Source organism: Saimiri boliviensis, chromosome 11, assembly GCF_048565385.1.
Source record: "Saimiri boliviensis isolate mSaiBol1 chromosome 11, mSaiBol1.pri, whole genome shotgun sequence".
NCBI lineage: Eukaryota > Metazoa > Chordata > Mammalia > Primates > Cebidae > Saimiri > Saimiri boliviensis.
Window position 1 is genome coordinate 98,213,228 of NC_133459.1, and position 15,936 is coordinate 98,229,163.

Here is a 15,936-nt window from a genome sequence, read left to right on the forward strand (position 1 = left end):
CGTCTGATAGGTGTACCTGAATGTGATGAAGAGAATGAATCCAAGCTGGAAAATACTCTTCAGGATATTATCCAGGAAAACTTCCCCAACCTAGCAAGGCAGACCAATATTCAAATCCAGGAAATACAGAGAACACCACAGAGATATTCCTCAAGAAGAGCAACCCCAAGGCACATAATCGTCAGATTCACCAGGGTTGAAATGAAAGAGAAAATGCTAAGGGCAGCCAGAGAGAAAGATCGGGTTACCCACAAAGGGAAGCCCATTAGACTCACAGCAGATCTCTCAGCAGAAACCCTACAAGCCAGAAGAGACTGGGGGCCAATATTCAACATCCTTAAAGAAAAGAACTTTCAACCCAGAATCTCCTATCCAGCCAAACTCAGCTTCATAAGTGAAGGAAAAATAAAATCCTTTGTGAACAAGCAAGCACTCAGAGATTTCATCACCACCAAACCTGCTCTACAAGAACTCCTGAAAGAGGCTCTACACATATAAAGGAACAACCAGTACCAGCCACTCCAAAAACACACCAAATGGTAAAAAAGCAGCAACACAATCAAGAATCTGCATCAACTAACCAACAAAACAGCCAGGTAGCATCAAAATGACAGCATCAAATTCACACATAACAATACTATCCCTAAATGTCAATGGACTAAATGCCCCAATCAAAAGACACAGACTGGCAAATTGGATAAAAAGCCAAAACCCATCAGTGTGCTGTATCCAGGAAACCCATCTTACATGCAAGGATACGCAAAGGCTCAAAATAAAGGGATGGAGGAAGATCTACCAAGCAAATGGAGAGCAAAAAAAGGCAGGAGTTGCAATTCTCATCTCTGATAAAATAGACTTTAAAGCAACAAAGATCAAAAGAGACAAAGAAGGACATTACATAATGGTAAAAGGATCACTGCAACAAGAAGAGCTAACGATCCTAAATATATATGCACCCAATACAGGAGCACCCAGATACATAAGGCAAGTTCTTAATGACTTACAAAGAGACTTAGACTCCCATACAATAATAGTGGGAGACTTTAACACCCCATTGTCAATATTAGACAGATCAACCAGACAGAAAATCAACAAGGATATCCAGGACCTGAACACAGACCCGGAACGAGCAAACCTAATAGACATTTACAGAACTCTCCACCCCAAATCCACAGAATATACATTCTTCTCAGCACCACATCACACCTACTCTAAAATTGACCACATAATTGGCAATAAATCACTCCTCAGCAAATGCAAAAGAACAGAAATCATAACAAACAGTCTCTCAGACCACAGTGCAATCGAGTTAGAACTCAGAATGCAGAAACTAACTCAGAACCGCACAGCTTCATGGAAACTGAACAACTTGCTCTTGAATGTTGACTGGATAAACAATGAAATGAAGGCAGAAATAAAGATGTTCTTCGAAACCAATGAGAACGAAGACACAACATACCAGAATCTCTGGGACACATTTAAAGCAGTCTCTAGAGGAAAATATATAGCAATGAGTGCCCACATGAGAAGAAAGGAGAGATCGAAAATTGACACCCTATCATCAAAATTGAAAGAGCTAGAGGAGCAAGATCAAAAAAACTCAAAACCTAGCAGAAGACAGGAAATAACTAAGATCAGAGCAGAACTGAAGGAAATAGAGACACAAAAAACTCTTCAAAAAATCAATAAATCCAGGAGCTGGTTTTTTGAAAAGATCAACAAAATAGACAGACCACTAGCCAGATTAATAAAAAAGAAAAGAGAGAATAACCAAATTGATGCAATAAAAAACGATAAAGGGGATATCACCACAGATTCCACAGAAATCCAAACCATCATCAGAGATTATTACAAACAACTCTATGCACATAAACTAGTAAACCTGGAAGAAATGGATAAATTCCTGGACACCTGCAACCTCCCAAGCCTAAACCCGGAAGAAGCCGAAACCCTGAATAGACCAATAACATGGTCTGAAGTCGAGGCAGCAATAAAGAGCCTACCACCCAAAAAAAGCCCAGGTCCAGATGGGTTCACAGCTGAATTCTACCAGACATACAAGGAGGAGCTGATACCATTCCTTCTGAAACTATTCCAGACAATCCAAAAAGAGGGAATCCTTCCCAAATCATTTTACGAGACAAACATCATCCTGATACCAAAACCCGGCAGAGACTCAACAAGAAAAGAAAATTTCAGGCCAATATCCATGATGAACATAGATGCAAAAATCTTCAATAAAATACTGGCAAACCGATTGCAACAGCATATCAAAAAGCTCATCCACCATGATCAAGTAGGATTCATCCCGGGGATGCAAGGCTGGTTCAACATACGCAAGTCCATAAACGTAATTCACCACACAAACAGAACCAAAGACAAAAACCACATGATTATCTCGATTGATGCAGAGAAGGCTTTTGACAAAATTCAACAACCCTTTATGCTAAAAACCCTCAATAAACTAGGTATTGACGGAACGTATCTCAAAACAATAAAAGCTATTTACGACAAACCAACAGCCAATATCATACTGAATGGGCAAAAACTGGAAGCATTCCCTTTGAAATCTGGCACTAGACAAGGATGCCCTCTCTCACCACTCCTATTCAATATAGTACTGGAAGTTCTAGCCAGAGCAATCAGGCAAGAAAAAGAAATAAAGGGTATCCAAATTGGAAAGGAGGAAATCAAATTGTCTCTATTTGCAGATGACATGATTGTATATCTGGAAGACCCCATCATCTCAGCCCAAAATCTCCTGAAACTGATAAACAACTTCAGCAAAGTCTCAGGATACAAAATCAACGTGCAAAAATCACAGGCATTCCTATACACCAGTAATAGACTTCAAGAGAGCCAAATCAAGAACGAACTGCCATTCACAATTGCTACAAAGAGAATAAAGTACCTAGGAATACAACTAACAAGGAACGTAAAGGACCTCTTCAAGGAGAACTACAAGCCATTGCTCAACGAAATAAGAGAGGATACAAACAGATGGAGAAACATTCCATGTTCATGGTTAGGAAGAATCAACATCATGAAAATGGCCATACTGCCCAAAGTAATTTACAGATTCAACGCTATTCCCATCAAGCTACCAATGACCTTCTTCACAGAACTGGAAAAAAACACCTTAAACTTCATATGGAACCAAAAGAGAGCCCGCATAGCCAAGTCAATTCTAAGCAAAAAGAACAAAGCGGGAGGCATCACACTACCGGACTTCAAACTATACTACAAGGCTACAGTAATCAAAACAGCATGGTACTGGTACCAAAACAGAGATATAGACCAATGGAACAGAACAGAGGCCTCACAGGAAATACAACATACCCACAACCATCTGATCTTCGACAAACCTGACAAAAACAAGCAATGGGGAAAGGACTCCCTGTTTAATAAATGGTGTTGGGAAAACTGGCTAGCCATGTGCAGAAAGCAGAAACAGGACCCCTTCCTGACACCTTACACCAAAATTAACTCCAGATGGATTAAAGACTTAAACATCAGACCTAATACCATAAAAACCTTAGAAGAAAATCTAGGCAAAACCATTCAGGACATAGGTGTAGGCAAGGACTTCATGACCAAAACGCCAAAAGCAATGGCAACAAAAGCCAAAATAGACAAATGGGACCTAATCAAACTCCACAGCTTCTGCACGGCAAAAGAAACAGTCAGTAGAGTGAATTGGCAACCAACAGAATGGGAAAAAATTTTTGCAGCCTACCCATCTGACAAGGGGCTGATATCCAGAATTTACAAAGAACTAAAGCAGATCTACAAGAAAAAAACAAACAAGCCCATTCAAAAATGGGCAAAGGATATGAACAGATACTTTACAAAAGAAGACATACAGGAGGCCAACAAACATATGAAAAAATGCTCATCATCACTGGTCATCAGAGAAATGCAAATCAAAACCACATTGAGATACCATCTCACACCAGTTAGAATGGCGATCATTAAAAAATCGGGAAACAACAGATGCTGGAGAGGATGTGGAGAAATAGGAACACTTTTACACTGTTGGTGGGAATGTAAATTAATTCAACCATTGTGGAAGACAGTGTGGCGATTCCTCAAGGACCTAAAAATAGAAATCCCATTTGACCCAGCAATCCCATTACTGGGTATATATCCAAAGGATTATAAATCATTCTACTACAAGGACACGTGCACACGAATGTTCATTGCAGCACTGTTTACAATAGCAAAGACCTGGAACCAACCCAAATGCCCAACGATGATAGACTGGATAGGGAAAATGTGGTACATATACACCATGGAATATTATGCAGCCATCAAAAACGATGAGTTCACGTCCTTTATAGGGACATGGATGAACCTGGAAACCATCATTCTCAGCAAACTGACACAAGAGCAGAAAATCAAACACCGTATATTCTCGCTCATAGGCGGGTGTTGAACAATGAGAACACATGGACACAGGGAGGGGAGCACTACACACTGGGGTCTGTTGGGGGGAAATGGGGGAGGGGCGGGGGGTGGGGAGGTGGGAAGAGATAGCATGGGGAGAAATGACAGATACAGGTGAGGGGACGGAAGGCAGCAAAGCACACTGCCATGTGTGTACCTATGCAACAATCTTGCATGTTCATCACATGTACCCCAAAACCTAAAATGCAATAAAAAAAAAAGAAAAAAAAAAAAAAGAACCCAAATGGCATGCATAAGTGCTGGAATTACAGGCATGAGCCACCTCACCTGGCCAGGTCAATTTTCTCTAATGGAAGTACAAAACAGGTATAATCCAAAATCACAGATATATCAAAAACTTTAAAACAGTGTTGGAAGCCAGGTGCAGTGCCTCATGAGCATAATCCCAACACTTTGGCAGGCCAGAAAAAAAAAAAAAAAAAAAAAAAAAAAGAAATAATATGCACCGGCTCATGCTAACCATTTATAGAGCATTCAGAAGATAGAGTCATAGTGGGAAGGAGGACATGGGATTACAGGTTTTTTAGAGAAGGAAAATGTCTTAGGCTTTGTTTAATGAGGGCAAAGAAAAATACAAAGTTAAAATAAGCTTCATGTAGTTAATCACACAGAGAAGTAAATAAATTAATCACTGCCTAATTTACAGCTGACATATTCCATTTTTACCCAGTTTTTAGCCTCAGCTACACCACAATAACTAAAGGACTATGATACTAACAGAAACACAGTTCTTCCTCATATGAATGAAACTGTTAGAGAAAAAAACCCCAAAGAACAAAACAAAACACACCGCAATCCACCAAATCACCACTCAAAACGTTTGAACAGGAAACAGCCATGTTCCAAAGAAGTGACACTCACAGACTGATCAGGTCCATCTCCTCCTAGCACTCTGAAGCCAAATCCTGACTCTTGTTTTCGAAGAAAAACATCCAAATCTTTGGTGTTTGGTGCTAAGGAAAATTAGAAAATATAAAATAAATATTTTGATTTATTTTAAAAGGATTAAAACAAAACAAAGTTCAATATTTAGTAGATTATAGAGTAACTCAATAAACCATAATCTCAGAACTTTTTAATATGTGAAAATTTGCACAGGAGTGTAACACACACAATTCAACTATAAATCCTTGTTTTGACTCTAAATAAAACTGTATCAAGACTGTTTAGAAACATTGACTCTCGTTGGCCGGGCGCGGTGGCTCAAGCCTATTACGTAATCCCAGCACTTTGGGAGGCCGAGGCGGGTGGATCACGAGGTCAAGAGATCGAGACCATCCTGGTCAACATGGTGAAACCCCGTCTCTACTAAAGGTGCAAAAAATTAGCTGGGCATGGTGGTGCGTGCCTGTAATCCCAGCTACTCCGGAGGCTGAGGCAGGAGAATTGCCTGAACCCGGGAGGCGGAGGTTGCGGTGAGCCAAGATCGCGCCATTGCACTCCAGCCTGGGTAACAAGAATGAAACTCCATCTCAAAAAAAAAAAAAAAAAAAAAAAAAGAAACATTGACTCTCATTTCCATGTACTATTACACCACCATTAACTACTAATGCTGTCCAATCAATATTACAATGTTAAATTCAGAATGATCAAATTTGAGTTTGATATTTGATAGGTGCAAATGACCTAAGTTAACACTTGAGTAAGGTACTTTCAATCTTAGGAGTGCCTGTAAAATATCTTATTTCTGCTATCAAGCTAATACCTTTCTCTCAGAAAAGTATTCCATATGAACTACTTATCTAGCCTAGTTTTGCAAAATGATAGCATGTTAAAGGAAAATAAATAACAGCTAACATTTATGATTAACCCCATTTTCTAGGTAGGAAAACTGAGAGTCTAAGTAAGTTGGCCACTGTCACACAGCAAATGGCGAAGCTGAGATTTAAATCCAGATTGACTTCCAGGGTCTAATCTCTTAATCCATACTATCCTACCCTCAAAGGATAAGTTGTATTCCTTAGAATATTAAGTCACAAAAATCTATTTCATGTCTAAAGTTTTTTTCTTTGGGAAAATATTTTTTAATGTTATTTATAAGTAAGAAGTATTTACTAGAAAGAGAAAAGAAATAAACATGTCAGAGAACTATATAAAAAGTGAGCTCAGTAAATTCCTGATAATATTCTATAGAAGCAATATCTTTTAATATATACTTCCTATCAAAATTGTAGAACTTTAGAGATTAAGAGAGTCCACTTTGGGAGGCCAAGGCGGGCAGATCACGAGGTCAGGAATTGAGGACCATCCTGGCCAAAACAGTTAAACCCCATCTCTAATAAAAATGCAAAAAGTAGCTGGGTGTGGTGGCACGTGGTGTGGTGGCACGTGCCTGTAGTCCCAGCTACTTGGGAGGCTGAGGCAGGAGAATTGCTTGAACCTGGGAGGCAGAGGTTATAATAAGCCGAGATTGAGCCACTGCACTCCAGCTCTGGGCAACAGAGCAATACTTCGTCTTGGAAAGAAAAAAGAAAAGAGTCATTTGTTCAACTCACTTATTTTATGGGGAAAGCCTGATGGGACTGCAGAGTTTATACCAGTATTAATAATGTATCAGGCTATAAATGGAAAGTATGAAGAAAGGGATTCTACAGTTATGCTAATTTAAATTATTGCTTTGCTATGTGCACAACTAGTTTTCATCTTTCTAAATATGGCTTGAGATTATCAAGATGTAGTTCTGCAACTAGTTAAATAAGCATAAAGTCAATTACATATATATTCCACTTGTACATATCTTTTCCAAGGTAGATTTACATCTATTTCTTAAGAACAAATAAATAAATAAAAATTATACCTACTTAAATCTGCAATTTTATTGGGAAAAGATTTATCATTAGTAAGTGAATTAGTAGGAACATGCATGAATTTCTGTCTTACACCTTCTCTCTTTTTATCTCTCAGCCGACTCCTTTAAGGAGTCAACTCTTTAGTTCCCTCTTTAAATTGCACACGCTTCCTCAAATTGCATACACTTCTGATTCATCCTTCATACTATTGCCAGAGAAACCTTTCTAAAACACAAAACTATGTCTTCCCCATAGTTAAAAGCATTCTGTAGTTCTTTGTTATTTATATGACCAATTGCAGCTCCCTTAGAATTGGCCTTCCACAATCTGTTCCTGCGCTCCTCTGTGACTTTCCTTGCCAGTTGCACGGAGCCAAAGTGAACTACTTGCAGAACCCAAGTCATGCAAGGTCAGTGTGCAAGTGCTATTCCTTCTTTCCCTTTTATCTGCCTCATAAACACCTTTTCATCCCTGATGACTTAGTTAAAGCTTTGCTTCCAGTATGAAGCTTTTCCTGACACTTCCTACTGCCCACACTGATAAAACTGAATATTCCCTCTTTGGATCACAATTTATCCATTTCATTTTTCTTATTATGTATACTTATTTACATACTATTTGATTATATATTTGTCTTTTCCATTTAGTTCTAATAATATTTTTGGGTTCAGGTCCTTTGTAACCTATTTATCTCTGTAGTCTAATTACTCAGTATGGCATCTGGTAGACAACCAGCACCTAATAAATGCTTTTGAAAAAATGAATGTGTGAATGCTGAATATACATGGAAGAAGTCCAGAGTTATATTAAAATGGTAATGAAGGAATAACTTTTCAAAATACTTTTGAAAGACGGGAAGATCCCAGTCTAAAAAAAATACAAATTTATCTTGTTACATGTTCTCCTGAAATATTCCACAACTACTTACGTTTATCTTCATATAAAGTCTTAGATTTCAGGTAGACCTCAGAAGGATCCAATTTTGGGGATCCTGACCTGATAATGCTGGGTGGAAAAGGCATAGGCTGGGGAACAGGCTCATTTATGGTCTCCAAACTTCCTGAATTTTCCTTTTTATCTGTTTTCTGAAATGGAAAAGGGCCTTACTTAATATATTTTTTTTAATCAGATGGTTAATTTATAAAACTGGTATCGGAAACGGATTTGTCAACTGATTATAGTTGTATACGTGGCAGAATCAAAGCCACAGCAGATTTATAGTTACAGGAATTTTCATTTTCATAGCCATGTATATTTGGTTGAAACACTGAACCTAAATTAGAAAGAAGTTTATAGTGATATCAACTAAAGAGTCTTAGTTAGTCCTATATTTAAACAATTTTGCCCTTTTCTCTACCACCAAGACACAAATTGACTTTGAGATTAAGATAAATAGAAATAAAACACAAGGCAGCATTTCTAAGTCAAGTCAGAAGGAGATTCAGAGAATATCTTCATAAAATTCTTGGCATTACCCCCCTCCCACTCATGGAGTTTAATTTCTAAGGGAGATATTTAAGACCATACTCTAAGAAAACAGGAGAGGTTAACTCTAATTTAGGTTATAAAGACGGCACTATGAAAACCCTGCCTGGCCAATTCATATATATCAAGAGAGAGAAAATGTACCATGCAAGACAATTAGATAAGGGAAAAGATGGTAGCATATTTTGATTTTTTTCCTATTTAGATAGAACTTTACCAAAATAATAGCCAAGCAAAATGACTTCTTTAATAAAATGTTAAAAATGAAATCCAATAAACAGCCTAAGAAATGTGACTTTGAGACCAGCTTGTTATCCTGAATTATCGTTAGGCAAGGGAGATTATGGATGATTGTGATCATTAACAATGACTAGAATGCAGAGGCACCAGCCTGTCAGGGAGTTATAAGGAGTTAGCCACTGCAAAATGTTGTGCTAGAGGGGACCCTTCAATGACCTAGACCCAATCAGAAGGCAGAGAAGCTAACAGTAGTCTCCTGCCCTTTCCCCACATATCCTACCATTCTGTCAGAAGCAGTTAAAGGTCATCAGGCCCTTCCGTCAATTATAAAGCATTAGGGTCACTGCAGCTGCAGTGGCATCCATTATGAAATAGATATGGTGACACAGGAGTTAAAATGATTACTAGAGGAACCAGAGAAATGTAGACGAATACAGTACAATATGAACTGAACAATTTTTGTTCACACTGGATCCAAGTAGTATAAGCAACCAATTAAAAGGGCAGAAGATGGCTGGGCACAGTCACGCTTGTAATCCCAGCACTTTGGGAGGCCAAGGTGGGCAGATCACCTGAGGTCAGGAGTTTGAGACTAGTCTAGCCAACATGGTGAAACTCCATCTCTACTAAAAATATAAAAATTGGCCACGTGTGGTGGCATGCACCTGCAATTCCAGTTACTCGGGAGGCTAAGGCACAAGAATTGCTTGAACCTAGGCAGCAGAGGTTGCAGTGAGCCAAGATCACACCATTGCACTCCAGCCTGGGTGATAGAGTGAGACTCTTGTCTCAAAAAAAAAAAAAAAAAAAAAAAGGAAAAAAAGGGCAGAAGCTGAGAGATTCTTTCTTTTTGATCCATTAAACAGCAAATTTGCAGAGGATTACTTGGTAGGCTAGAAAGAACTAAGTCATGTAACATAACCTTCTACAGTTTATGGTTATGGAAGGCCATCTTTTGATTTTGAGATAAAAGACCCCAAATCAGAAACTAGAACTAAATTAGAATTTTAAATACAATTATCTTTATATCCACAACACTGTGGATATTTAAATAGCTAAAAATGTGCACCTCATAGTCATAAATGTGCATAACAGTAGTATTTGATGTACCCCGTTTTAAAGTTCTTATTCTCTGTACAGGTCCTTAAATAGGCTACGTGGTTATTTAGAAGAATGCCAGAGAAGACACTGTTTCAGGTCCTTTCACTTTGTTAACAAGCAAATTTAGCACAGAAGAACACCAATTACTCTAGAAAGACTTGTTTAGTCTTAAAAGTAAGAAGAGGTGCATGCATATATATAGTCCCCACAAAATTATGTGAACTCCCATGTCTTCTCTTTGGACATGAGCAAGAAGAGGTAATAGTTTATCATCTGTCTTAACATTTAGGTCCTTCTTACCTTGTTTCTCTGAAACACAAAAGTAAAAAGACCACTAGGCTGGTTCTTTAATGTGTTCATATTTTATAATTTAGAGAATAGGAATACTGGTAGAATAGGCCTTCAGTAGTCCTCCGGTTGCAATGCTTAACCACATCTCCTCACTAGGGGGCTTTTCCAAACACTTCCCGAGTTTCTAATAAATACAAGCCAAGGGTAGCAAGCCTAACTTCTCCTGGTCGATAATCACCACCACAGTGAGTTCCTATAGAGAGGAATGTGGCCTCTCCCTCAGTGTGTTGGTAAAAAGATTTGAGGACGAGTGTATACTCACCATTTTGGCAGTTTTGGTTGGTGAAGGAGGACCTTAAAAAAAAAATGAGGCAAATTTTAAAACCAGAGGATGCATTCCCAGATCACAAATACTGCTATTGTTGATGATAAAACTAGCTTCGACTTTTAGTAGGCTAGTAAATTCTATCTGTGCCTGACATCTCCTATGTACCAGGCATTATACATAGATTGTCTCATTTTATTTTTATAACAATCTGAAGACACAAACATTATGATCATTTTAGAGAGAAGGTAAACTAAGATTCTTCCTTATACCAAAGAACCAGTTAAGTGGCAAGGCAGGAAACTAACATCAAACCTGTGTGACATCAAACTTCTGTGTCTCTCTTTGTTATGTATGTTGAAGCCTGAATTACTCTCAAGCACTCACAAAGAGGTATCTACCTTATTTGGGGCACATTCTACCATCACTTAGACAAGAAACTCATATGAATCAAAAAAATTAGAATAAGAAAAAACTCCCCAAAGAAGCAAAAGAGCTCATTTGCCTCAAAAGTGAAAAGCAAAATCCAGAGAGATAAAAGAGTAAGTTTCATTCTTTAAAATACTAGTCACTTATAAGTATGGATTTAAGAAAGCCTATTAAAGTTAAACTTTGTGATTAGTCCTTGGAACTGGATTTGTAAATGTCTGAGAGCAGTTCATGTCAGCTGATGACCTTGGAAAATAAAAATTATATTTCTCTCACATAAGCACTGTGCAGTTTAATTAACATTTACAGGCAGATACTAGAGCTTAAGATAAAAGCTTTATGAGCACAAGCCATCATGATTGCCTCTGCAGAACAGATCAACGCACCATTCAACATTTTACTTATCCATAGAGACACTAGCTCTTACAGAACGTCTTTGGTGCATTACAGAGGTCCAGATGAAGCACCACTGGTTGAAAGAGTCAATTTCTATTACTGTCATCAACAGAGAAATGAAATTAAGAGGATATATTTCATTTGAAGTAGCACAATGCTGTCTGTGACTCTCTGTAGTCATTAAAGCCATGAATCAGATTTTCAAAAGAATACAGAGGGAAATAAATCCATGATGGACATGAACAAAACCACTAATAACTTTTTAAAAACTGCTGAAAAAGATATTCCTTATGGAAACAATCAGACAGAACCTTAAGGAAAATGTGCACTGATTACTATTTAAGACTGCCGGGAAAAGATACTCTAAACTGTAAGGAAGGACAATCAATAGATATAAATGCTTGAACACTGAAACTTTTTCTATGTTGTGCTATTACTTACCTCCTCTTAAGATAAGCAATGGTACATCGGCACCTACTGGAAACTGCTTTAGCACCTCTACCACTTGGAGATGTGTTAAATTCTGCACATTTTGATGGTAAATTTCCTTAATTATATCTCCTTTCTGAAGGCCTTGACACCACTGGCTATCCAATATCATTTTTACCTTCTGTCCAGTAGGGCTGTCAGCAATTGCAAACCCAAACCCTTTAGGGCCCTTAATCAAAGGGATAGTCACTAGTTCAGGCTGGGAGCTGCCTGACGATGCCATGGATGCTCTCTGCTCACTTGTTTCTGATGGTCCATTGAGACCATCACCAGTCAAAGTGTGTCCCGATTTTCCATTCTGCTCCAGAACCATTGCTCCCGGCTTAAAATCCTGAGGATTCATGCAAGTCTCTCCCTTTGTTAGTGACTGTCCATTGATGACAGGGGTAGCAGCAACAATATCCACAACAGGATCTTCACTGTCATCAGGAAGTGGATAACCACGACATAAAGTGAGGTTTACATACTGATTGACAGGTACCAATTGAAACATCTGGACAACATCTGCATGAGTGTGACCGAGGACACAGTTGCCATTGATGTCTACAATAACATCACCTGGTAAAACATAATCATGTTAAAAAGATTAAAATCAACAAACCAGTTTTTCTTTTTTTTTTTTTTTTTTTTTGCCAGAGGAGCAAAAATAACTACCATTTAGCAACTAAATTTGAAACATCTTACTGTTAACTGCGGAAAAGACAGACTTCTAATACAGACATTATCCCTTTTGTAATTCCTCTCTAAAACGTATGTATAAGTATCTAAAATCCTACTTATTTTAGTAGCAAATAATTTTGACTTCAAGCTCAAGTGAATCATTAAAAAAACACTGATAATTTATATTATCATTGTTAGTATACCCTCTGAGTCATATCTAAGTGACCATGCAAAGCTAGACACACTGTAGTAGGTATTTAGTACACAGAAGAGGAGCAAGTAACTCCACTGACTAATTGTACAGTCTATATTTAGTCTAACTTTTGAATAAACTAATTTTATTTATATATGTGTATTTATAAGTGTATTTGTGCATATATACATACACTGACAAAGATGCTGTCCTTAACCAAACTCTAGACAGGCTCCTCTGAGCTCTTTTTTCACTAGGTCTCATCCTTGGCATGTCCTTCAGAGCCCAGTTTTAGCAAGAATCCTGCTAAGTTGGTTTAGCCCAAATCACCCACTCTTGATATATAATCTATATCCTCATTCCCCACCATCTTCCAGGTGATTATCTGATCACCTTAGCCTGCATTTGGCAAGAATCCTGTCAAGTCCCTATGGCCAGAAATCCTCCTTCACACCTGATACCTTTTTTTTTCTTTAATTTTACCTTAAGTTCCAGGATATAAGTACAGAATGTGTAGGTTTGTTACACAGGTATACGTGTGCCATAGTGGTTTGCTGCCCCTATCAACCTGTCATCTAGGTTTTAAGCCCCACATGCATTAGCTATTTGTCCTAATGCTCTCCCTCCCCTTGACCACCCAACCCCTGACTGGACCTGGTGTGTGATGTTCCCCTCTCCGTGTCCATGTGTTCTCATTGTTCAGCTCCCACTTATGAGTGAGAACATGCAGTGTTTAGTTTTGTTCCTGTACTAATTTACTGAGGATGATGGCTTCCAGGTTCTTCCATGTCCCTGCAAAGGACATGATCTCATTTCTTTTAATGGCTGCATTGTGTTCCATGGTGTATATGTACCACATTTTCCTTATACAGTCTATCATCGATGGGCATTTAGTTGGTTCCTGTCTTTGCTATTGTTAATAGTGCTGCAATAAACATGCGTGTACATGCATAGTAGAATGATTTATGGTGGAATTATTTTATAGTAGAATGATTTCTATTCCTTTGGGTATATACCCAGTAATGGGATTGCTGGGTCAAATGGTACTTCTGGTTCTAGATCCCTGAGGAATCACCACACCATCTTCCACATTTGTTGAACTAATTTATACTCCCACCAACAGTGTAAAAGTGTTCCTGTTTCTCCACAACCATGCCAGTATTTATTGCTTCTTGACTTATTAATAATTGCCATTCTGACCACTATGAGATGATATCTCACTGTGGTTTCTATTTGCATTTCTCTAATGATCAGTCATATTGAGCTTTTTTTTTTTTCATGTTTGTTGGCCGCATAAACGTCTCTTTTGAGAAGCGTCTGTTCATAAACTTTGTCCACTTTTTGATGGGGTCAAACAGTCTATCTTTAAATATCACCTTATTTATTGAGTTTAAGAAGCTATTGGCTGCATATAGTGGCTCATGCCTATAATCCCAGCACTGTGGGAGGCTGAGGCAGGTGGATCACCTGAGGTCTGGAATTCGAAACCAGCCTGGCTAACATGGTGAAACACCATCTCTACCTAAAATATTAAAAAATTAGGCTGGGTGTGGTGGCTCACACCTGTAATCCCTGTACTTTGGGAGGCTGAGGCTGGTGGATCACCTGAGGTCAGGAGTTTGAGATTAGCCTGGCCAAGGTGATGAAACCCCATCTCTACTAAAAATATAAAAAATTAGCTGGGTGTGGTGGTGCACATCTGTAATCCCAGCTACTCAGGAGGCTGAGGCAGGAGAATCGCCTAAACCCATGAGGCGGGAGGTTGCAGTTAGCCAAGATTGAGCCACTGCACTCCAGCCTGGGCAACAAGAGCAAAACTCTGTCTCAAGAAAAAAAAAATTAGCCACGCATGCTGGCATGTGCCTGTAATCACAGCTACTTGGGTGGCTGAGGCAGGTGAATCACTTAAACCCAGTAGGCGGAGGTTGCAGTAAGCCGAGATTGTGCCATTGCACTCCAAACTGGGCAACAAGAGTGAGACTCCGTCTCAAAACAAAAACAAAAACAACCCAGAAAAGCCACTGATTACAATGTATTTTAAAACTTCATTCTAGTTTGAGAAATACTGAGCTGAAGATCAGAATGATGTTAATTTATGAATGTATTTTCTTGTAGTATCCTTCTTTTTGCAGAGATTTTGAATTTGATTTATAAATCAGATTTCAAAAGGCAAAACAAATAACAAAAAATTCAAGAGGCAAACAATGCATTATTGAAGACATTGAGAAGTCAGCTTAATAAATCCCTATAAAAACTGGTTTTGCTTTTCTGACTTTACATTAGTATGACTGTTTTGGTTGCAGAATCATTACCACTTGATGGTCATCAATTGGTTAGCTTTTAATACAGCTCTGACTTAAAATTTGGCCCCTGTTGTCTCATCTATTTGCTTTTATTTGAATATGATTATTTAAAAGGTTATTGCCAAATAAAGGTGCTTTAATTTGTTCTGATGGCTTTTGAAAAAACTGAATCTGATGTTAAAGCTCCCAGAATTTTCATGGAAATACTGTATTGCCATGCAAATTAGATAAGCATTTTAGACAAATATTAAGCTATATTCTGAAATCCTGACAGCATACACAACAGCTAAGACATGTTTCATGGACAAAATGTTGAAAAGGTCAAAACTGAAAACAAAAGAACCTTACTATTAATTTTAATCTCTAAAGTTTGTTAACTTTATAAAGTAATAAAGTAGAATAAAAATACTTTCCTTTACAAGTATAACTTTTGATTATTTTATGTTTTCTTGTTTTAAGTTTTTGTTACCTCAGTGGGTAAGCATAATATGAGAGATAAAAAAAAATCGATGACAATTCAAACATCCGAATGTTGGTCCATATTTACATGGCATGTGAAATAACAGGATTAGAAAAGTCTAGCAAACACTGCAAGAAGCAACCTCATAATATGAGAGATAAAAAAAAATCGATGACAATTCAAACATCCGAATGTTGGTCCATATTTACATGGCATGTGAAATAACAGGATTAGAAAAGTCTAGCAAACACTGCAAGAAGCAACCTCAGTATAATGCTACAATCTTTCTGGAAAACAATACTCAAACT

General features: G+C 38.0%; 1 protein-coding gene across 3 annotated transcripts in view; it reads right to left on the reverse strand.

Annotated features, from left to right (window-relative positions):
* Positions 1–15,936, reverse strand: part of MAGI3 (membrane associated guanylate kinase, WW and PDZ domain containing 3) — a 298,648-nt gene that overhangs the window by 44,927 nt on the left and 237,785 nt on the right. For all 3 annotated transcript variants that reach the window (XM_074381232.1, XM_039460798.2, XM_039460800.2), the window contains 4 exons: positions 11,965–12,570; positions 10,696–10,727; positions 8,185–8,341; positions 5,329–5,420 (listed from right to left, as the gene is read on the reverse strand). In XM_074381232.1, coding sequence (XP_074237333.1) covers positions 5,329–5,420; positions 8,185–8,341; positions 10,696–10,727; positions 11,965–12,570 — 887 coding nt within the window. The remainder of the gene's footprint in view (positions 1–5,328; positions 5,421–8,184; positions 8,342–10,695; positions 10,728–11,964; positions 12,571–15,936) is intronic.